This window comes from Dendropsophus ebraccatus, chromosome 9 (assembly GCF_027789765.1).
Source record: "Dendropsophus ebraccatus isolate aDenEbr1 chromosome 9, aDenEbr1.pat, whole genome shotgun sequence".
In the NCBI taxonomy this organism is placed as follows: Eukaryota; Metazoa; Chordata; class Amphibia; order Anura; family Hylidae; genus Dendropsophus; species Dendropsophus ebraccatus.
In genome coordinates, this window is record NC_091462.1 from 49,083,449 (window position 1) to 49,107,130 (window position 23,682).

At 42.1% G+C, this 23,682-nt stretch overlaps 1 protein-coding gene across 11 annotated transcripts in view; it reads right to left on the minus strand.

Annotated features, from left to right (window-relative positions):
- Positions 1-22,036, minus strand: part of UNC80 (unc-80 homolog, NALCN channel complex subunit) — a 127,098-nt gene extending 105,062 nt beyond the window's left edge. For all 11 annotated transcript variants that reach the window (XM_069983228.1, XM_069983237.1, XM_069983234.1 and 8 more), the window contains exons 1-13: positions 21,915-22,036; positions 20,243-20,291; positions 15,301-15,457; positions 14,899-15,194; positions 14,586-14,709; positions 9,356-9,429; positions 7,269-7,411; positions 6,915-7,176; positions 5,790-5,921; positions 5,486-5,702; positions 3,770-3,910; positions 3,415-3,683; positions 1,551-1,901 (exon numbers count right to left, since the gene is read on the minus strand). In XM_069983228.1, coding sequence (XP_069839329.1) covers positions 1,551-1,901; positions 3,415-3,683; positions 3,770-3,910; positions 5,486-5,702; positions 5,790-5,921; positions 6,915-7,176; positions 7,269-7,411; positions 9,356-9,429; positions 14,586-14,709; positions 14,899-15,194; positions 15,301-15,457; positions 20,243-20,291; positions 21,915-22,006 — 2,307 coding nt within the window. In that variant the 5' untranslated portion in view covers positions 22,007-22,036. The remainder of the gene's footprint in view (positions 1-1,550; positions 1,902-3,414; positions 3,684-3,769; positions 3,911-5,485; positions 5,703-5,789; positions 5,922-6,914; positions 7,177-7,268; positions 7,412-9,355; positions 9,430-14,585; positions 14,710-14,898; positions 15,195-15,300; positions 15,458-20,242; positions 20,292-21,914) is intronic.
- Positions 22,037-23,682: the final 1,646 nt, after the last annotated feature.

A 23,682-nucleotide genomic window follows, 5' to 3' on the forward strand; every position in this document is an offset into this window, starting at 1 on the left:
CAGTGTTAAATGTGACGCCTGGAGCTATTACCTACCAATCTAACAATCCTGTGGTGAGAATTCCAATAGACAATATGGAGACGGCTCTAATCATTGATTCAATGTGGAAATTTGTTTATGCTTTAAGCAGTTAAAAACAATGAAAAACGCAATTTAGATGGAAACCCATGTGGCCGAGACCATGCTCCCCAAGATGGGGCGTCTTCAGGTTTAGTGCCTAGGGCAGCAGCAGCTGTTAACACGGCCCTGGTTGTATATACGTGCTGTGTGTGTATATATATATATATATATATATATATGTGTGTGTGTGTAAGTATGTTCTGTATATACCATATGTATATATACTGTATAGGTGTGGGTATATTATGCATATGAATGTATATGACATATGTGAGAATATGCTACATATTTATATATACAGTGGTACCTTGGTTTAAGAGTAACTTGGTTTAAGAGCATTTTGGTTTAAGAGCTCCCTGTACTGGGTGGGAGGAGGAGTGGAGGAGGGGCATGGTCTGCATAGCAGGGTCTACAGCACTGTACTCTGACCCAGGAAGTCTCCCTAACTTTCCAAATCGTAGCAGATCCACTTCAGGCTGGGGCTTACATCAGGGGACAGGACCAGTAGTGGATTATAATAGGGGAGTTTTGGGCGGCAGCCCGGGGCCCTGAGCTCCTGGGGGGCCCATGATCACCCAAAAAGACTTATACTCTCAGTGGTGTACTGTCTCCTGGCTACACTTCCGCCATGATTTGCAAAAAATCACTGTTTTTTATGTCAATTTTGCACAAATCAGGGCATCATGACATTATCTGTCCTGTACTATGAACGCCAGGCTAGTGCTGCCATAGTTACAGTGGGGAGGGGGGGGGGGCAGGCTTGGTGAACAGCCCGGGGCCTATGGTAAAATTAATCCGCCCCTGAACAGGACTGTGGAGGTAATCTCTTCATAGCTGTAACCCCTCTCACCCCGGAGAGAGAGCGCTGCATGTATGTGCCCACATCTGCCCTGATCATTCCTTCATGCTCCCTGCAGTCTCTGTCAGTCCTTGTGCTTCCCATCCTCTCCATAACTGTACAGTAACTTATAATATCACATATTCTGCTGTTTCTGAATTTTGTTTCTTTTACATGTTATTCAGAAAATAAATCATTATTTTTGGGGTGTGGAACCAATTGTCTGCATTTCTATAATTTCTTATGGAAAAATTTGCTTTGGTTTAAGAGTGGATTTGGATTACAAACACGGTCCCAGAACAAATTATGCTTGTAATCCAAGGCACCACTATATATATACACACACACACACACACACACACACACACACACATATATATATATATATATATATATATATATGTGTGTGTGTGTGAGGATATGCTGCACGCTTTTGCTTGTTGTGAGTGTATGTCTGTCCTTGCATGTACATACTTGTTAGTGACCATTTCCCTGTTTATGGTTGTCTGTATAGCAGGATGCCTGCACGCTCAGCCCCTGCCAACCCAATGTTTAATATTTTGCTTCTATTATTATCCAGGACCAGAATTACCTTTTCATTGTTTTTTCCATTCTTAAATTGATTGTCACCACTGCCATCATCTCCTCCGCCACCACCGCCTCCTGTTCCTCCGCTTGAGCCACCTCCGAAACCACAGCTTGACCCTCGGGAAGCCCCTTTCATCTGGAAGTTCCCTTCGCTTTGCCTCTTTTCCCCACTGACTGAAGCCGGTCCTGATAAAATAGTTGGTTCATTCTCCTTGTTTTCACTCTTTTTTCTCTTCTTCTCTACACATGGCACAACTCCAAGCTGGATCAGACAGTCTACAATATTCAGGGCCACATCACAGATTCGGGAGCTGATATCATGGTTCAGAACAAGGTATACAGCTTTAAGAACAACCTAATAGAAAGATAAACCATTCGGATATCAATATATCAATATCACTGATTAGTGTAAGAGAACATTTCTGCTAAGATGACCTGATAAATGAGAAAACACTGGGTAAACAAACAATAGGGACTGGCCACATCAAGGGGAACCGGAAGCAAGGTGAGTGCCTGTATTTTTATGCACTTTTAATGATAGAATGACACCCTGGGAATTTTTATTTGCCACATTTATCTGGAGTATTCCTTCAGGTATGGAAACCAGTGTCAGACAGCTGCTGTCGAGGCAAATAAGATCATGGAGTGCATCAAAAGGGCCCTCGATGCACATGATGAGCAATCACTAGTCAGACCACCTGCTTGTGCATATTCCAATGCAGGCAACTAAAGTAATAAATGAGTGTACTACAGTACACTTAAGGGGGACCTAACACCTATGTGTACGTATCGGAAAGATTAATACAGTGATGTCTCCCATGATTTTATATTTATATTCATGTCTATATCAATAATATGGGTCATCCTCTATTTATAGAGGAAAGATGGTTTCTGCAGCATCACAGAAAGGGATTCTTTATTGTAAGAGCAGTGAGACTAAGGAACTCTTTGCCAGAGGAAGTTGTCATGTTGAGGAGCGTAGATGCATTTCTGGGTCATAATAATATTATAGGTTATAGCCACTAGATTTGTAGAGAATGGTCATTGATTCAGGAATTTACTCTGCTATTCTTATTATTCAATTGAATTTGGACCTCTAATAGAATTTTTTGCTTGTTTTTTTCCTTCCTCTGGATCAGTGTTGATCCAGAGGAAGGGTAAAAACAAGCAAAAGAAAGAAAAAAGCAGTGTTTAACTGAATAGATTTATGTCTTTTTTTTAGCCTTACACACTATGAAAGGCTATTTCAACACAATGTCAAAAAAAGAGAAAAGGTGTCCGCTTTTGTTACTTAAAAGATTTTTGCAGAGATTTAATTGACTTTAATCCATTGAAGTCAATGGAATGACGGACATCCAATGCACACAATGTATTAAATAACGGACGTTGTCTGCGCGGACGTTAAAATAATGATCATGACAATTATTTCCGGATGTCTTTTGCAAACAGCAGACGTTTTTTATTAGTTGTTCACACAGTTTTTCTTTTTTCATCGTCTTTTCACAGTTTTTACTATTGAATTCAATGGACTTTTCAGTTAAGCAACACCCAAATTCCAATCAGTAAACCCAAACTAGAATAAGTTACCAACAGCATTGCCCTTAGGGGAGGCCAGGCTGCTAAATGACGTCCGTCATTTTAGACACAAAATGATGAGTGTCATTTTAAACGGAGCTGTGAAAATGTAGGGTGAACATATATGGCCTTACAATGTATACATGTTCTTTATTGTGATAATACTAGAAATCTCATATACATCATATCCCATGTACTTTACTTCACTTAGTAACTTCTTTAAAGCAGAGTAATGTATATGCACTATGTCTATTTCATGGCAAGGCAAGCAGTGGGTATATTAATTCCCTTACCGATAGATCCAGCATTCCATTCTTGTGGACAAAGTTGTTGGTCCCATCTATGTGGTCTGTATCCTCCAGGCTGCTGTAGTTAATGCAGGAGTCTGTTAGACTTCGCGGTAGATTGGCACAGGCAAGAGGTTCATGTGGCATTTCCGGGATGGGCACTTGATTGCAGAGCTTTCTCATGTGGTCAGCAAAGAAGTCGGCATAGCCAACGTTGAATGATGCAAGGGTAGTGTTGAATGTGGCCACAGTGATAGTAGAAATTTGAGACCTCACTGGAAAGAATTAGGGTTCCTTTGTAATTGTCTACCCTAAATAACATCATACATAACACCCATGAACATTTATACATATAGCATACCATCTTTAGATGTGTTCTCTCCATGACTGTTGGAGTGGTCAGGAAGATCGCTTAGCAATGTATGATGGGAGTGAGAATGCCTTGCACTCAAGCTCTCCATCTCAGTAGCTGTATCAGAGCTTCCACGCCGTGTAAATTTACCTATGGCAACATGAAATTTGTTAAACTCTTTACAAGCACAATCTTTACCATGCTAATGTAGTGCCAGGGTCCACACCTACAGTGCCAGGGCTCAGACCTAAAGTGCCAGGGTCCAGACCTACAGTGCCAGGGCTCAGACCTAAAGTGCCAGGGTCCAGACCTACAGTGCCAGGGCTCAGATCTAAAGTGCCAGGGTCCAGACCTACAGGGCCAAGGCTCAGAAAATGCAGTAATTTGCAATTACTATTAAAGTGACCCCCCCATCACCCCCCATTCTTATTCTATGTGCAGTTCTCCACATCATCCACAAGCTTAGATGCTGCACATTTCATATATACCTATATAAACTTGCCTGTGTCTTCTTTTTGCTCTAAAATAGTCTAAAGGGCAACTTCAGCTAAATGTTTTTTCTTTCAAATCAACTGGTGTCAGAAAGTACCAGAGATTTCCCCCGCCTAATTGACAATGTTAACTGTTGAAATGAAGTGAGAGTAAGTGGGGTTACAGTATCACTTTAAGAGTATAGCTTCTTGAATAGGCACTTTCTTGAATGTAAAACTTTTTGATCAGCTCATATCACTCCCCTGCTCTGTTAGACATCTCTGTGGCCGTTGCATGGAGATGACTGACAGAGGGGAAGTGACATGTGCTACTGTGTATTGCTGTCCTCTTGCTTTCCAAATCATCGTGGTCTTAGCAGAGACCCAGACCAATAAAAACATTTTGACATGTCCCTGTGTTTCTAAAATCAGGTAAATCTCTTTATGATGGTGTTTAAAAGTTTGTTCTTTTTATCTACTTTTAGGATATGTGTGAAAATCTGATTTTGAAAATTTTAGGTCAAATTCTTATTCTGCAAAAATTTGAAGAGTTTAAAAAACTTTTAAGCACTACTGTACATTACCTAAACTTATCTAAAATACTTAAAATAATTTATCCACTATCCACAGGCCCCCTGTGATCTCCAAAATAGGGATCTGAGCGTATGTTATGAATTGGGTGGTAAGTCACACATGATATTCCATTCATTGTCTATGGAGCTGTCACTAAAGCTTTAGATAAACCATCATCCATGTAAGACCCGGATTATCATATAAAATATGATTGTTCCTAACTCAGCAATTTGCTCTTATATCGAAAACTGTATGCCTTAAAAACTAACAAGTCTGTTATTAGTAAAAGAAGAACAGTGGGTTGAAACCATGCCAGCCAAGAGTATTTTCCATATCAACTAACCAGACATGGATTAGGTCCTGATAACCTTCCCACCCATAGTAGTATAAGGAAATAACGCCATCCTGAGCATCCTCCCCTCTTGTGGATATAGCCCCACTAACCCTACACTGGACTTGTCCTACAGTATCTCTACATAGCCAACCACTCTGAAATAGCAGACCTCCTGTAGACTAGTATAGATTCCCTCCCCTGCTCCATTCTTTCACAAATGCAGCACTGTATCTCTGAAGATGAAGTGGGCCTTGTTAATGAAAAATGTGCAAACAGTTCTAAAACACATCTTTCACAGGGCTGCCAAATGATACCTTACAATGCATCGCCTACAGCTACCAAACTCACCTAATATTGTGGTTTGCCAGCCCCCTTTCTCAATAGTGCGCCTGTCCTCTCCAATACCAGAAAAACTCCCAAAGGAAAACGTACTGCGGGTTGGGGATACATCCAAGTGGTCCTCGTGCAGTAGAAAGGGCATCCCTATCCTACGCTGCCGCTTCTTCCCTTGGTGATGATATGGTATTGATCCCTTACGTTCTCTATCATCTCTTCTGGTCCTCAGCTGTAGGAGAACAGATCATAGATGATTTGAATGCATTTGAAGATGAGCTGATAGAATGCATTGCTGGAATAAGACAATATTTCTTACCCTCTTGAAAATGTTGATTCCAATATCAGAGGAGAGATCTGGTATTGCAGATCTTCGCAGATTGGTCAGTGATACTTTGGCATATGGCTCTGTGCCCAGTGCCTTGTCCTCTTCATTACATTTGGTCATATCCTTTAAAATAAAAAAGGTTTATGAAAAAATCTTCTAAAGTATTCCACTAATGTTCATACAGAAAGCTTGATGTAACTGCCAAAAAAAAGTTCTTCTTACACATAGCAACTAACTAAAAACTCTATTGTGTTAGTAAGGACAGTAAGCTTAAGTTTTTGATACATGTTTGCAAGTCATCAGGGTGGTCGGAAGTGGCTTCTCCCTGCCCCACCAGTCTTCATAGAGATGTCCAGATCTCTGTAGGTGGAGAGCTAGTAATCTAGGTTTTCTGCTCCTGAGATGAGAGGGAAACCTTTACCTACCTTTCATGCACAGCCCAGCAAGTAAGGTGTTATACTAAGTACTGATCTACTGATGATATGAGAAGGAGCCTTGATCTAACTTTAATGGACCATGCAGATCCTCTAGAGGATGGAGGATGTTTCAGCTGGCATGTACACATCCTCTCTCCTCCTCTCCTACACACAGCATATGCTAAGCCCAACCTTCACTTCTTGTTATCCATCATTCTATCTTTGTTAGCAAAGACAGATTTGGCCTCAAAACTGGCAGTGAACAGTAGATTGCAGAGAGGGAGGCACCTAGTGGCCAAGAATTTAGAGCTATTTGTTTCTGGGATATAATTTAATTTTTAGTATATGAGTGATTTACAAATATATTACAGATCACTGGTGGCACAGTCCTTTTTCAAAACGCTGCCTGGTTTCTGTGCTCTTCACCATTTTCTGCTGGAGCATCGGCTGAAGACACTGGGGGCAGACCTGTTGCCCCCCAGTGTGACGATAAGCCCTCCCCTTGGTGACATCCTTGCTTGATTCTGGAGACATGGTCTCCTTGCTTGATGGAGACACGACACGTCACCAAGGGGAGGGGTTATTGTCACACTTGGAGGTCGAGCTGGTATGGCAAAAGAAAAAATTCTGTACTGGTGATAGTACATTTGCTTTAAGACATATACAATTTCTCATTTTTAGAAGATATTTGATTGCCGACCTGGGTTTTATGGGTGTTCACAAGGGAAGGTGCTGCTGCCACCATGGAGCTGCTGCGAGGTCTTGGGAGAGGAGGTTCCTCAGGTTCAGGAGACTTTTCTGGTTTCTCTTCCAGCATATGCCTAAGTCGATGCAGGTAATACATGAGTGACCACTGAGTTCCTTCTTCTGACCAGTGAGGCTGCAATAAGCACCTTAATACAGCCACATCAAAGTAAGTGGCATATCGGGATTTTTGGCATGGAGGAATCACTAAAGATGCTCTACAAATTATAAGAAAAAAATGAAATAGTTAAAACCTTCTATATCTATATCTACATTAACAAATGGGGACTGGAAAACAGGGCATTGTCACCTTGGAAAGGGTGGTCCTCTCTCCTGGAATGTTTGGGATGTAGTGCAGCCATCAAATGAGTTGGCTCTCTGGCAGCTGGATACAGTAGGTCTTGGAGGTGCTAGATCTTCTGGCTGAGATACTTCAGAAACCACTTCAAACCCCTTGTGCATAAAAGGAATTACATTGCAATATCATAGCATAGCTCACATTCCAATAATCATTTAACAAGTAAAATGCATTTTTGCTTTTAAATATATTGGGGCAGATCTACCAATACTGTCTTATGCTTGGGCAATATAAATGTAGACTAGACAGTCTAACAATGTGCCAAATCAATTACAGTCACTCACAATCAGGCCACGCCATCTTTGCAAAAAGCCATGCCCCCATTGGTGCACTGGTTCTGATTTCTGTTTATTTGTGATAGCAAGTCTGATGTAAGGCCTAGTTTACATAAATCCAGCGATCCGGCGGCGGTTCCCTCCGTTGCAGTAGAGAAGCACCGGAGGGAAACGCATCTCTGAACTGATCCCATTGTTTTCAATGGGACAGTTCGGATGATCCGTTCTACAAATGATGCCGCCGGGCCGCCGGACTGGCTGTATGGCAGAACACAGCATGCAGCATTCTGACGTACAGCCAGGTCAGCTATCCGGCACCGCATCCACTAAACTCGATGGGGCGTGTGCAGACGCATGCATTATGCATCCTCCGGCTTTTGCCTCCGGCGCTCCATGGAGAAGTCCCTGTCCCTGCCCCGACATTAAACTCTTGTGACCCCTGCCCCTCCAGCTCCTTTATACAGTGCAGCACCATTTAGGACAGGGGTAGGAGCCTTGCCTCTCCAGCTGTTGCACAACTACAACTCTCATCATGTCTGGGATACCCAGGCATGATAGGAGTTGTAGTTTTGCAACAGCTGGAGAGCCAAGGTTCCCTACCCCCGCTTTTGAGGACTCCAATGTAAAAGTTGTCCACAATATTTTATCTCCTGTTCTGGTGCTGCCCCCTATATAGATGGCCCCCTATATACTGTATTTGAAAAAAACTGATGACAACTAAAGGAATAAAGTGATTGCAACTGATATTAACTGATGGCAACTGATGGTTTTTCATTAAAAAATGATAGAAAACCTGATGACAACTGATGACCTTTGCCATCAGTTGTGATATCAGTTGCAGTCAGTTTTTTACAAAAAACAAAAGCGGATGGATCTTATATATATGTAAACTAGGCCTAAAAAGGGACTAACAATAAAACTGTACGGCTTTACCATAGCAGCCAATCACAGTGCTTGTTAAAATATCAAAGTTGAGCTCTGATTGGTTGCTGTGGTAAAGCTGGACAGTTTTTCTATGAGTTCATTTTTATTTATTCCCACCATTGTGTTCCAAAGCTCAAATTATTATTGAGTGACACTTCATACAATACATCTTAACATGATTCTAACTTTCTATGTAGGATACATCCAAGTGCTATCCCTAGTGCAGAATCACATTATGAGGCTGGGTTCACACTATGTACAAAACTGGCTGTGCTGTGACCTGGCCAGTGTTACTGATGATCAACTGCAGTACCGTCCGGATTATCTTCATTTTTGATGATTTCGGATGCGGGTGAACCCGTGTGCGCCCACATCCCAATTCACCGGTGCACACCATGGAGCAAGCGGCCGCAGCCAGTCAGTTTTTACTGCAGCCGGATGGAATCCCGGGCGGAGCGTATACTATGGGGGGGGGGGGGGGGGGGGGTTGCAGATTTATCAAACATGGTGTAAAGTGAAACTGGCTCAGTTGCCTGCATATACTGGACAGACAGCAGTGGCAGAAGCAGACAGCGCTACACATTGTGTAGTGGCTGTACCAGGTTACTGCAGCTCAGCTACCACTGAAGTAAATGAGAGTACAATGTCGTACAATCATAATTACAGATCCCCTACCTCCTATCTCTCTTAGGTTCCTGTTTATTTCCTGCATAGGGTAATTTTGACTGACGTTGTCTTTCCACTGTGCATTGCAGGAGTTGCCATTAATTTGTCTGGTTTATATGCCATTTGGTTACTTGCTATACTGGAGAAAATGATGACTATTGTTATGTCTCTTACCTCTGTGAGGCCAGAGCTCTGCTTGGGGGAATCCACCACCTTGTTCTGACTGTTACATGGAGAACTTCTTTTTGCTAAAATACAAAGTTGAAAGTTACAAGGCAGACATATCTTCGCCATATCATCTACAAGCTGTGAATATGTGGAATACTTAAGGTTTAGAAATAGCAAAGATATTATAGAGAATTGTATGAAAGCTTTTGTTTCTATGAAACAGACGTGATATTAATGGCACTATGGCTGGCTTTACAGTGCATTTCAGGCTCTATGTGGCCATATTCATCAGGGAAAAGACAATAAGGTATGCCAATGTACTCATGATGGACCCATTCACATTAATGGAGCCAATGAAGTCTATTGGTGACTATGTTCAGTCCATTTTCCCGAATGTCTACAGCACACAAGACTTTTGATTCCCACAAAATAGAAATTACTTTTAGACTACATTCAGTCCATTAAAGTGAATGGGTCCACTGCATGAACTGTACACCACAGTATATGTTTTTGCCTATGTCCTTACTTATACCAGGGATGTAGAATCAGAACACAGTATGAACCCAGCCTAACCTGCAAATATGTGGCTTATAAAAGTCCTGCCATTTAATATTTGAATGTTGATAAGTGGCCAATAATGCTGTTCTTTTCCGAGATCCCTAGTCATGTCATCAGTTTCAGGCTCTGTTCACACAATGTATATTTACGTAAAACCACGGCCGTTGTACAACGGATGTGATTATTACGAAAATATACATTACCTTGCCGTGTATGGGAACCCGGCCGGAGCGTATACACATAGTATACGCCCCGGCCGGGACCCCTAGCAGCACCGCGAACAACTGACATGTCAGTTTTCTGTGGCCGCTATTTATTGAATAGGGGCTGTACAAAACCATGTCAGTGCACACTATGGAGCGAGTGGCTCCGGACGCTTGCTCCATAGCGTGCAGTGGAAAGTTCTGATGCGGGAGGGCACTGATACCAGGGCGGGGACAAGGCGTTTTGGTGCCCTAGGCAGAGAAGGCAAATGGTGCCCCCCGCCCCCCTAAAAACTCGCTATTTGAAGTCTGATGGTTGGAGAAGATGGATGCATAGGCTGCATCCATCTTCTTCAGCCACTAGGATTCAAATACCAGGCATTCAGGTTCACATGAACTGTAAGTCTGTAACTCCACCAATCCCTAGCAGTGACCATAAAGAGGTAGGGATTCAGCTGTATACAAGATCTATAGGCCTTATAAGTGATTATAGTGCAGTTACATCCAGTGACTCACAGGGGACGTCTTCTCTACTTCTCTCTAAGTTACGTTTTTGCCAGTTGAAGTTGTTAGTATTTGCTTGTCTTTTTCATCTGGCTGAGATCATGAAGAGTTCTACCGCCATGAACTGTCTCCACAGAATCTGCCAGACAAACATTTTAGGCTCCTTGCTTCAGCATCATCCTCGCCTTATACAAACTCCCCATGTGTATTGCTTCACACAATAACAGTACCCCCCTGTGTCCCCATATGAGCAGTTAGGCACCATATGTGCCCCAAAATAGTAGGCCACTCTGTGTCCCCAAATAGTATTAGGCCACTCTTCTATACTCCCCTACAGTAATTATGCACCTCTGTGCCCCATATAGGAGTTAGGCCAGCTCCTGTGCTCCCATATATTAGTAAGTGTATAGTGCCTACATAGTCCTCACATAGTATAGACCCCTTAGTGTATAGCCCCCACACAGTGAATAGCCCCGACATAGTATAGACCCACATAGCACCCACATTGTTTAGTCCCACATGGTGTATAGCCCACACAGTGTACAGCCCCTCCCCCCCCAGAAGGTAGAGGAGGGTAAGGTACTCTGCATAAAGTTAGGGAGATTTTCTATAGCTGGTGGAGGAGGGAGAGATGTTCTGCAGAAGACAGAGGGGCGAGATGCTGTACCGAAGGTAAAGGAGAGTGAAATTCTCAGCAGAAAATAGAGTGAGACACTCTGTAGAAGAGAGACTTAGATGCTCTGCAGCAGGTGAGGGGGAGTGAGGTGTTCTGCAGAAGATAGAGGGGGTAAGATGCTGAGCAGTGGGTGGAAGAGGGTTAGCAGATAGAGGGGGTGAGATGCTCTGTAGTAGATAGAGGGGTGAGACACTCTACAGCACATAGAGGGGTGAGACACTCTGCAGCACATAGAGGGGGTGAGACACTCTGCAGCACATAGAGGGGGTGAGACACTCTGCAGCACATAGAGGGGGTGAGACACTCTGCAGCACATAGAGGGGGTGAGACGCTCTGCAGCAGATAGAAGGGGGTGAGACGCTCTGCAGCAGATAGAAGAGGGTGAGACACTCTGCAGCAGATAGAAGGGGTGAGATGCTCTGCAGCAGATAGAAGCGGGTGAGACGCTCTGCAGCAGATAGAAGGGGATGAGACGCTCTGCAGCAGATAAAAGGGGGTGAGACGCTTTGCAGCAGATAGAAGGGGGTGAGACGCTTTGCAGCAGATAGAAGGAGGTGAGACGCTCTGCAGCAGATAGAAGGGGGTGAGACGCTTTGCAGCAGATAGAAGGGGGTGAGACGCTTTGCAGCAGATAGAAGGGGGTGAGACGCTTTGCAGCAGATAGAAGGGGGTGAGACGCTTTGCAGCAGATAGAAGGGGGTGAGACGCTTTGCAGCAGATAGAAGGGGGTGAGACACTCTGCAGCAGATAGAAGGGGGTGAGACGCTCTGCAACAGATAGAAGGGGGTGAGACGCTTTGCAACAGATAGAATTGCCCTCTCAGTGTATAGCCTCCTGGCTGCCCCCCCCCCCTCCCCATAATGTACAGTCTCCACACACCCCTATAGCCCCCACAGTGTACATACATTATGTGGTGGCAGCCATACACCCCCATACATAGTATAGCCCCCACAGTGTACATACATTATGTGGTGGCAGCCATACACCTCCCACACATAGTATAGCCCCCACAGTGTACATACATTATGTGGTGGCAGCCATACACCCCCTTACATAGTATAGCCCCCACTGTGTACATACATTATGTGGTGGCAGCCATACACCCCCATACATAGTATAGCCCCCACAGTGTACATACATTATGTGGTGGCAGCCATACACCCCCATACATAGTATAGCCCCCACTGTGTACATACATTATGTGGTGGCAGCCATACACCCCCATACATAGTATAGCCCCCACAGTGTACATACATTATGTGGTGGCAGCCATACACCCCCATACATAGTATAGCCCCCACAGTGTACATACATTATGTGGTGGCAGCCATACACCCCCATACATAGTATAGCCCCCACAGTGTACATACATTATGTGGTGGCAGCCATACACCCCCATACATAGTATAGCCCCCACAGTGTACATACATTATGTGGTGGCAGCCATACACCTCCCACACATAGTATAGCCCCCACAGTGTACATACATTATGTGGTGGCAGCCATACACCCCCTTACATAGTATAGCCCCCACTGTGTACATACATTATGTGGTGGCAGCCATACACCCCCATACATAGTATAGCCCCCACAGTGTACATACATTATGTGGTGGCAGCCATACACCCCCATACATAGTATAGCCCCCACTGTGTACATACATTATGTGGTGGCAGCCATACACCCCCATACATAGTATAGCCCCCACAGTGTACATACATTATGTGGTGGCAGCCATACACCCCCATACATAGTATAGCCCCCACAGTGTACATACATTATGTGGTGGCAGCCATACACCCCCATACATAGTATAGCCCCCACAGTGTACATACATTATGTGGTGGCAGCCATACACCCCCATACATAGTATAGCCCCCACTGTGTACATACATTATGTGGTGGCAGCCATACACCCCCATACATAGTATAGCCCCCACTGTGTACATACATTATGTGGTGGCAGCCATACACCTCCCACACATAGTATAGCCCCCACTGTGTACATACATTATGTGGTGGCAGCCATACACCCCCTTACATAGTATAGCCCCCACAGTGTACATAGATTATGTGGTGGCAGCCATACACCCCCTAACATAGTATAGCCCCCACAGTGTACATACATTATGTGGTGGCAGCCATACACCTCCCACACATAGTATAGCCCCCACTGTGTACATACATTATGTGGTGGCAGCCATACACCTCCCACACATAGTATAGCCCCCACAGTGTACATACATTATGTGGTGGCAGCCATACACCCCCTTACATAGTATAGCCCCCACTGTGTACATACATTATGTGGTGGCAGCCATACACCCCCACACATAGTATAGCCCCCACTGTGTACATACATTATGTGGTGGCAGCCATACACCCCCATACATAGTATAGCCCCCACAGTGTACATACATTATGTGGTGGTAGCCATACACCCCCATACATAGTATAGCCCCCACTGTGTAGCAGCAGCCCCCATTACCTGATCACGAGGCAGCTTACCACATACTACTTTGCAGCACTTCTCTACTCTTCTGATTGGCTCCAGACATCATGTGACATTGGTCAGAAGGTCCGGAGCCAAGCAGGAGTGAGGAGGAGGAGCGTAGATGCCTGCCACTGCGGGACTAGAGATGGGAAGGGGGGAGGAGGAGGGGTGCTGTCGGCTCGGCTAGGAGAAATGATGCTGCTGCAGGTGAGGGGATTTGCACACTGCCTGGGAGGGGGAGAGAGTGGGAGGACATAAGGGCGCAGCGCTGGTGGTATGTGAGCGAGGAGGCAGCTACCAGGAGTACAGTAGCTAACTTTTTTTTTAAAGAAACTGAAATTGCGCCCCCGGAAATTTACCACTAGGTGGCGCCCTAGGCCATCGCCTACCCTGGCCTACCCTTTGTCCCGGCCCTGACTGATACGCCCGCATCAGAACTCTGCGGCTGCAAAGATCATCCGGCCGGTACTGCAGTACTGGCCAGGATAATCTTTTCAGAGACCGGACGTTCCATGACCTGGCGTAGTCACGTAACGGCCGGTCTCTTACATAATGTGAATATAGCCTCAGTCTGTATTAGGACACCAAACAACCTGTTTACCTGAATTACCCACAGCACCGCATCTGTATGATCACGATGTATCACAATGCAAATTTGCTAACTGGTCTACATTAAGAAATTGCTTTTTATGCCATCTATTCATATATTTGTGTAGGTAGGTCCTTCATGCAGAACAATCATATTTATCAAATATGGTAAAAAAATATATATATTCTGCTCACAAAGATGGACAATGTTACCTGTAATAATGTTCCGAATGGGTTTCACCAGCGCTGTAAAGGCGGGGACTTCAGGATGTCTGTGTTCCCACATTGGCTGCCAAATAACTAATCCACTAGCAAGGCGAAATGTCAAGTCTGATTCCTAGGAAGACAATAATTTATTAGTGAAACATATGGAAAAGTGGGATAGCATCAGTGTTGATTGTAACATTAATCATTATTAATTGTAAAAAATTAAGCATTATTAATTAATTAATTAATTTAATAAATAATAAATCCATTATTTTACATTAATTTATGTAATAAATGCTTATTTATTAGAATTGCTTACTTTAATCCTGTGAACCAGAGGAGCGAATAAGAAAACAAAGAGCTCTACTGTGGCCATAGAATTCTGTAGGAATTTCCTCCGATTGTTCTCGTCTTCTTCATTAGTGTTGCTATGTCTTGACTGTCCTGGAGACCCTTGATTCTCCTGGTGGATGAAAGCTCCGCTACCTCCTCCCCAGCTGGAGCTTCTGTCACTACCAAACCTATCATTGCTGCAATCCTGAGGAGCCTCCAGCAGCATCCAGTGAAGAGTGTGCAGAAGCTTGGTTTCTGCAACGCCGAGCTTATCCTGGTGCCCTGCGCAAATATATCAGCAAAGCATGTTTAGACAACTACTTCATTGGTGGCTTTGCATATACTGTAGGATACTGAACCCAAAGCACAGAACATCTTGACTACAAACCTAGCTTGTTCCTGTTGGAGAGCAGCGTGGCTGTGCAATGTAATACATGGGGGAGGGCAGCCTGGACTAGTTCCCATCTGGAAATACTCTGGATGGCTTCAGAAAGGGCAGGAGAGAGGCCATGCAGCTTATTCTCTACCAGAACTCTTTCAAATGACTTAAATATTGAAAACAGAAGAGAAATGAAATTGAATAACATAGAAAACAAGTGGTCAACAACTCTATAATTATTCATTTATACAAGGCACCCTATATGTTGTCTATCCATGTCTGAAAGAGAATGGTAAGATCTTGGCAATATATGCTGAAATGGGAGAACTGAACATGATAGGCCTAAAATATAAGAAGACATGTTTCTTAAAGGTTTGACCATTCAGTGCTATGGAGTGAGAAATCCATGAATAGGGACAATACTAATATACTGAAAACATGTACAATTAAGAGGCAGTTCAAGGGCAAGGATGCATATATGTGCACAAGTGCATGATCACAGTTTATAGTGAGTCAGTGCCTTCAAAACCACCAGACAAGTGCCCAGCCATAGTGTAATATAAAGGCAGCTATGTGTCCTCATATCAATGGCTGCATTAAGAACCTTCCATAATGCCAGCAACAAGCTCCATTATCCAAGAAAGTAAAAAGGCATGGACTGAGATGAACTTTGATGATTCGGAGGGAATGTAGGGACATCCTGCAATACGGTAAGCAGGGAACTAGGCCAGAAAGCGAGCACCAACTTCTAGGAAGAATGCCCAGAAACTGCTCTCAAGGCTAAGCAGCCACACAATAAGAACAGTAGCATACAACCAAAATGCACAGTTGCTTCCTAATTTTTAGTTCCAACAAAGTATTAGTTAGTCGTGGCTAAAATGTGAATTCCGTTGTAAAGAGAAATGATGGTGTACTGAAGTGAATGAGGGGCAGTATCATTTGAAGATTTTATAGCACTATCACAAGCTGAGAATGATGAATGTACAGATGAAAGCACATGTTTATACATGTTTAAACATACAGTATATAGAACACATACTGTAAGTAACTATGTAAATACATTTCACTACCTATCTGCTCCTGAGCCTTTATAATAGCCAAGCTTGCCCACACTCACCCCTAACAGCATAGTTTAGCTCTTATCATACAATAGGATAGTTCTTTTTTTCTGTACAGTGGTATAAAAACTGCTCAAACTGCCAACCAATTGGCATGGGTTGGTAACTGGTTCACCCACCTTTACCTGCATATTTATAAGATAGGGCCAGACCATATATGCCCCCCTGCCTTTTTATCTCCAACCCTCTCCTTATAGTCTGTAAGCTCTTGCAAACAGAGCCCTCACTTCTTATGTCTGACTCAATGTCAATGTCTAATTTTGTCTGTACTCCCAGAATTGAAAAGTGCTACAATAAAGAAAATCTTCATTCATCATGCCAGTTGTCCTCCATATTATATATGGAGCATAACAGGCAAGGGAAATGTGGGATTGGATAGCAGTCACCCCTAGGCTATGGTCTCTGATAAGACACAAAGCCCCCTCTACAACATTGCATTACACAGTATATAGAACAGGGTAGCCTGGGGGTTCTATTACAGATTTTGTACTGGGCCCTGAGCATAAACTGGTCTCATACAACCTCATACAAATGTTCAAAATGGCTTGGTTACATTAACCCTTCAGAGCGGTGACAAGGTGATCTTAGTGCTGTCACTGCTATTACACCCAGAGAGGTGTCCCTATGAAGCACTGCCTTTATAGAGATGTCCTTTCCCTCAGTTGTCTGTCCAATCTGAGGTTACCATCTAGTTCTCTCTGCTATGCCATGATATTGTCCTGGACCAGGCTATCTCCCTCTCTCCTGTGCTAAATTCCAGCTAAGCCCCATCCCCACTTATTGTCTTCTATTTTTCTTGTTTTTTCTGTTACTAGAGAAGGACTGAGCCTAACAATAGGCAGTGACAAGCAGACTGCAGGGAAGTGAGACGACTAGTGGCCAAGACTTTAGAGCTGTTTTTCTGGGGTAAGAAGTCATTTTTGGTAAATTAAGGGATTAAGTAAGTTAAGAGACTATCACAGGGTAGGAAGTTGTAAACAATAGTGATCATTAATAAACTAATGTTACACCAACGTAATGCAGTGAATACTAATGCTACAGCAAAATAATGGAATATATACTAATGCTACACCAACCTACTGGGACGTACACTAATGCTACACCAACTTAATGGAACGTATACTAATGCTACACCAACCTAATGGAATATATACTAATGCTACCCCAACCTAAACTAATGTATACTAATGCTACACCAACCTGATGGAATATATACTTATACTACGCCAACCTAATGGAATATATACTAATGCTACACCAATCTAATGTATTATATATTAATGCTACACCAACCTAATGGAACGTATACTAATGCTAAAACAACCTAATGGAATGTATACTAATGCTACACCAACCTAATGGAATGTATACTAATGCTACACTAACCTAATGAAAGTATACTAATGCTACACCAACCTAATGGAATATATACTAATGCTACACCAACCTAATGTAATATATACTAATACTACACCAACCTAATGTAATATATACTAATACTACACCAACCTAATGTAATATATACTAATGCTACACCAACCTAGTGGAACATATACTAATGCTACACCAAACTAATGGAACATATACTAATGCTACACCAACCTAATGGAATATATACTAATACTACACCAACCTAATGTAATATATACTAATACTACACCAACCTAATGTAATATATACTAATGCTACACCAACCTAGTGGAACATATACTAATGCTACACCAAACTAATGGAACATATACTAATGCTACACCAACCTAATGGAATATATACTAATGCTTCACCAACCTAATGGAACATATACTAATGCTACACCAACCTAATGGAATGTATACTAATGCTACACCAACCTAATGGAATGTATACTAATGCTACACCAACCTAATGGAATGTATACTAATGCTACACCAACCTAATGTAATATATACTAATGCTACACCAACCTAATGTAATATATACTAATACTACACCAACCTAATGTAATATATACTAATACTACACCAACCTAATGTAATATATACTAATGCTACACCAACCTAGTGGAACATATACTAATGCTACACCAAACTAATGGAACATATACTAATGCTACACCAACCTAATGGAATATATACTAATGCTTCACCAACCTAATGGAACATATACTAATGCTACACCAACCTAATGGAATGTATACTAATGCTACACCAACCTAATGGAATGTATACTAATGCTACACCAACCTAATGGAACGTATACTAATGCTACACCAACCTAATGGAACGTATACTAATGCTACACCAACCTAATGGAACATATACTAATTCTTCACCAACCTAATGGAACATATACTAATGCTACACCAACCTAATGAAATGTATACTAATGCTACACCAACCTAAAGGAACATACTGTATACTAATGCTACACCAACCTAATGGAATGTATACTAATGCTACACCAACCTAATGGAACGTATACTAATGCTACACCAACCTAATGGAACATATACTAATGCTTCACCAACCTAATGGAACATATACTAATGCTACACCAACCTAATGGAACGTATACTAATGCTACACCAACCTAATGGAACGTATACTAATGCTACACCAACCTAATGGAACATATACTAATGCTACACCAACCTAATGGAATGTATACTAATGCTACACTAACCTAATGAAAGTATACTAATGCTACACCAACCTAATGGAATATATACTAATACTACACCAACCTAATGGAATATATACTAATGCTACACCAACCTAATGTAATATATACTAATACTACACCAACCTAATGTAATATATACTAATACTACACCAACCTAATGTAATATATACTAATGCTACACCAACCTAGTGGAACATATACTAATGCTACACCAAACTAATGGAACATATACTAATGCTACACCAACCTAATGGAATATATACTAATGCTTCACCAACCTAATGGAACATATACTAATGCTACACCAACCTAATGGAACGTATACTAATGCTACACTAACCTAATGAAAGTATACTAATGCTACACCAACCTAATGTAATATATACTAATACTACACCAACCTAATGTAATATATACTAATGCTACACCAACCTAGTGGAACATATACTAATGCTACACCAAACTAATGGAACATATACTAATGCTACACCAACCTAATGGAATATATACTAATGCTTCACCAACCTAATGGAACATATACTAATGCTACACCAACCTAATGGAATGTATACTAATGCTACACCAACCTAATGGAACGTATACTAATGCTACACCAACCTAATGGAACGTATACTAATGCTACACCAACCTAATGGAACATATACTAATTCTTCACCAACCTAATGGAACATATACTAATGCTACACCAACCTAATGAAATGTATACTAATGCTACACCAACCTAAAGGAACATACTGTATACTAATGCTACACCAACCTAATGGAATGTATACTAATGCTACACCAACCTAATGGAACGTATACTAATGCTACACCAACCTAATGGAACGTATACTAATGCTACACCAACCTAATGGAACATATACTAATGCTTCACCAACCTAATGGAACATATACTAATGCTACACTAACCTAATGGAATGTATACTAATGCTACACCAACCTAAAGGAACATACTGTATACTAATGCTACACCAACCTAATGGAATATATAGTACTAATACTAAACCAACCTAATGGAACATATGCTAATGCTACACCAATCTAATGGAATGTATACTAATGCTACACCAACCTAACGGAACATACACTGTTGGGTATCACTACTGAAATGACTATACAGTACATAATCACATCTTTCTTATACGTACCACACAGGAGGCTTCATACTGCTTGCCAAGCTTTGGTCTTAAGAATGCACTGAAATAGAATATCACACAGATATTTGTCCATTGCAGCTACAGATGACTTATATATTCATGTATTTATATATATTAATGTACATGTCACTCTATATACCAAAATTACCTAGAAATAAAAATCCCATAGTTGATGCTTTTCTATATTCTACCCATACTTTTCTGGGTTATCGCTGTTGAACCTGTGTTGGATTTTGGCGACACTCAGTAGTGATTATTGTGCCCACAGTGGTTATGGCCACAGTTTCCACATACAGCACTGCATTCTATATCCTATTACATTACATTCTTCTCCTACCCTCCTACCCATCCATGTGTCAGTGCCTACTGCAGATTTGCATTGTAATCATCAATGATGAGGAGGGTAAACAGAACCTTTTATCCCTTTTTAGATGTTTTTCTGGCCACACTCATGGACGTATTCTGAGCCATATGTTCTCAGACCTGCACATTTACCTATACATAGATCCCAGGAACATTTTCAGGATCCTGTGTAGAATATTTTATATCTATGGGCACAACAATCTATTAACAACATGGTACAGAGGTGCTGACTATTGCTTGTGCAGCAGCACCTGTTACAGAGGACATTATCACTGGTGGACAAAGGGCACAACTGCAGCATCTACTATTACCACTTGTTGGTCTATCCCACCAATACACACTATGACCATTACTGCTGCCCACAAGAATTATACTGAATATCCGCTACTATATTTTCAATCTGTCACTTGTCCATTTTCTTATGAATATCCCTCTTGACACTAATTGTATTTACTGTAACTAAACTGTTTAGGAAAGAGATACAGCGCTTAGATACCATGTACCCCCTCCTATACATCTATGAAGTCTCATGTTACATAAGACATTAAGCATCAACAGTTCCCAGGCAAGAACATTTCCTTGGACTGTAATGGCTGAATATGTAACCGCATGAGAGGATACGATAAAGAGATAGAGGGGATATGGCAGAGACATCTGCTGGCGGAGACAGCCAAAGGAAATCATGGCAAGCAGGTGAGGATGATGAATGGTGGGTTAAAAGTGCAAAGTAGTCTATAGAGGGTATAGGAGAGGAATTACCATTCATCATGCACAGTATGGGGCATTAGAGGCGGGATGCTTTAATATATATATATATATATATATATATATATATATATATATATATATATAATTCTTTTTCTTTTTTCTTTTTTTTACTTAATATATACATACATAAACAGTATGTATATATGTATATATATATATCAGCTAAAATGAATTAATATATTTTGATTGATGGATGGATTGATTGATTTGGAGTGTGCAGCAACATATTTGGGTTTGAATATGTGAATGTTTACATATTTGTATACATCAATATACACACATATTTGGTGTATATATATATATATATATATATATATATATATACTGTATATATCACAAAATGTATAGATAATAAACAATTACATGGTATACATAATATACAGATACATAAAACTATATAACACGCACATATATATATATATATATATATATATATATATATATATATATATATAGTAGAGGACTACTCTGCATTAGTATGGATTCTATGAGAAGCCAGTGAAGAAGGACGAGGAAGAAGGGTCTATCTTACCTAGTTTGTCTCCACAGAAATATCTGTATGGGAAGAGGGATCCCCCTGAGCCTCTCCTGCTCTTGCCCCTCTGAACTCTTCCTCTTCACCATCTTGGAGGCTGCAGGAAGCCCCCTGTGCCCCCTTCTCCCCTCTCATCTACAGCTGCCCGTCTCCTGCCCGGGAAGATGTCTGCTTCTGTGATTTTCTGCTTTCAGCACCTCCCCTTGTGGACAGAGACCTGCGACTAGTGGCCAAGAGAGGAACTGCAGCTCTGCTCTAACTGATTGCTCCATTCTAATCCATGTACTGCACAGGGAGGAGATACTGTGATTATGTGACAGCAGGCATGGCTGTAAACTTCATACAGTATACTGTATCTTTACTATCTGGATTACACTCTTCCATACTACAGTATATACTTGGTTCTATACCTAGAAGAATTCTATCTCTGGAAACTATTGTGTTTATTATTACCTGTGTTTTATAATATAGCTGTAGGTATGTATGCATGTGTAGGTAATAAATTATTACTTTATTGGCTTATATCATTGTTTCCTCTATTGCTAAGTATCTGTTATAGTTATGTATATATATATATATATATATATATATATATATATATATATATATATATATATATATACTTGTATGGATTTCTGTATCTATATACAACATAAACTGTGTTTCTCCGGCTGTTACAAAGTTACAACTCTCAACCTGCCTTTGGCTGTCCGGACATGATGAGAATTGTAGTTTTGCAACACGTGGAGAAATGGGTTGGGAAATGTTGCTTCACTGTATGTGTATGTATATCCGCCATTGCAGTGTTCCTCATCCTTAGCCTTTCTAGGCATGATGGGAGTTGTAGTTTTGCAACAGATAGACAAACGTTAGGAATGTTACTCTAGTGCATGTGTATGCATAGATTCTATTGCAGTGTTCTTTATCCTTTGGCTGTATGGGCATGATGGGAGTTTTGCAACAGCTGGGGGAGCCAGAGGTTGGATTAGAATGCAACAGAGTATTTACATTCATATGCAATAAAGCAATGTTTCCCAACCGGTGGCTCTCTAAGAAAACTACAAGCCTACTATGTGAAGACCTAAGACTGGGGAACACTGCATTAGAGTATATGTGTTGCAGTGAAATGATAGAATCCAGGGATTTGATCAAATGCCAGGAAATGAAGAAATGAGCGCACGGTTCCATCATATTCCTAAAGATTTGATCAAATGCCTGACCCCTTTCAGGGAAATGATGGAATTAACGTTCGCGGAGTTGCCCGGCTCTATGTTTGGCGGCAGAGGCGGATGGGGGAGCAGAGCGGCACACCTCCCCGGCAGGCATATGGCGGCGGGCGGACGGGAACTCCTGGCAGGCATGGCAGCGGAGATGGAAGGGGGGGCAGAGTGGAACACCTCCCAGCAGGTATATGGCGGCGGGGCGGACGGGGAGCAGAGTGGCACACCTCCCGGCAGGCATATGGCGGCAGGGGCGGATGAAAACTCACGGCAGGTATGGCAGCGGAGGCAGACGGGGGAGCAGAGCGGCACATCTCCCGGCAGGCATATGGCGTTGGGGCAGACGGAGAGCAGAGCGGACAGGCTGGGGGAGCATGAGGCATCTCGCAGGGCAAGGCAGACAGGGAGCAGAGTGGCACACCTTCCGTCAGGCATATGGTGACAGGGCGGACAGAGAGCAGAGTGAACAGGCTGGCGTGTAGCAGGGGAAATGAGCGGAACGGGGAGCAGAGAGGCGTCTGAGGTGGACGGGGAGCAGAGTGGAC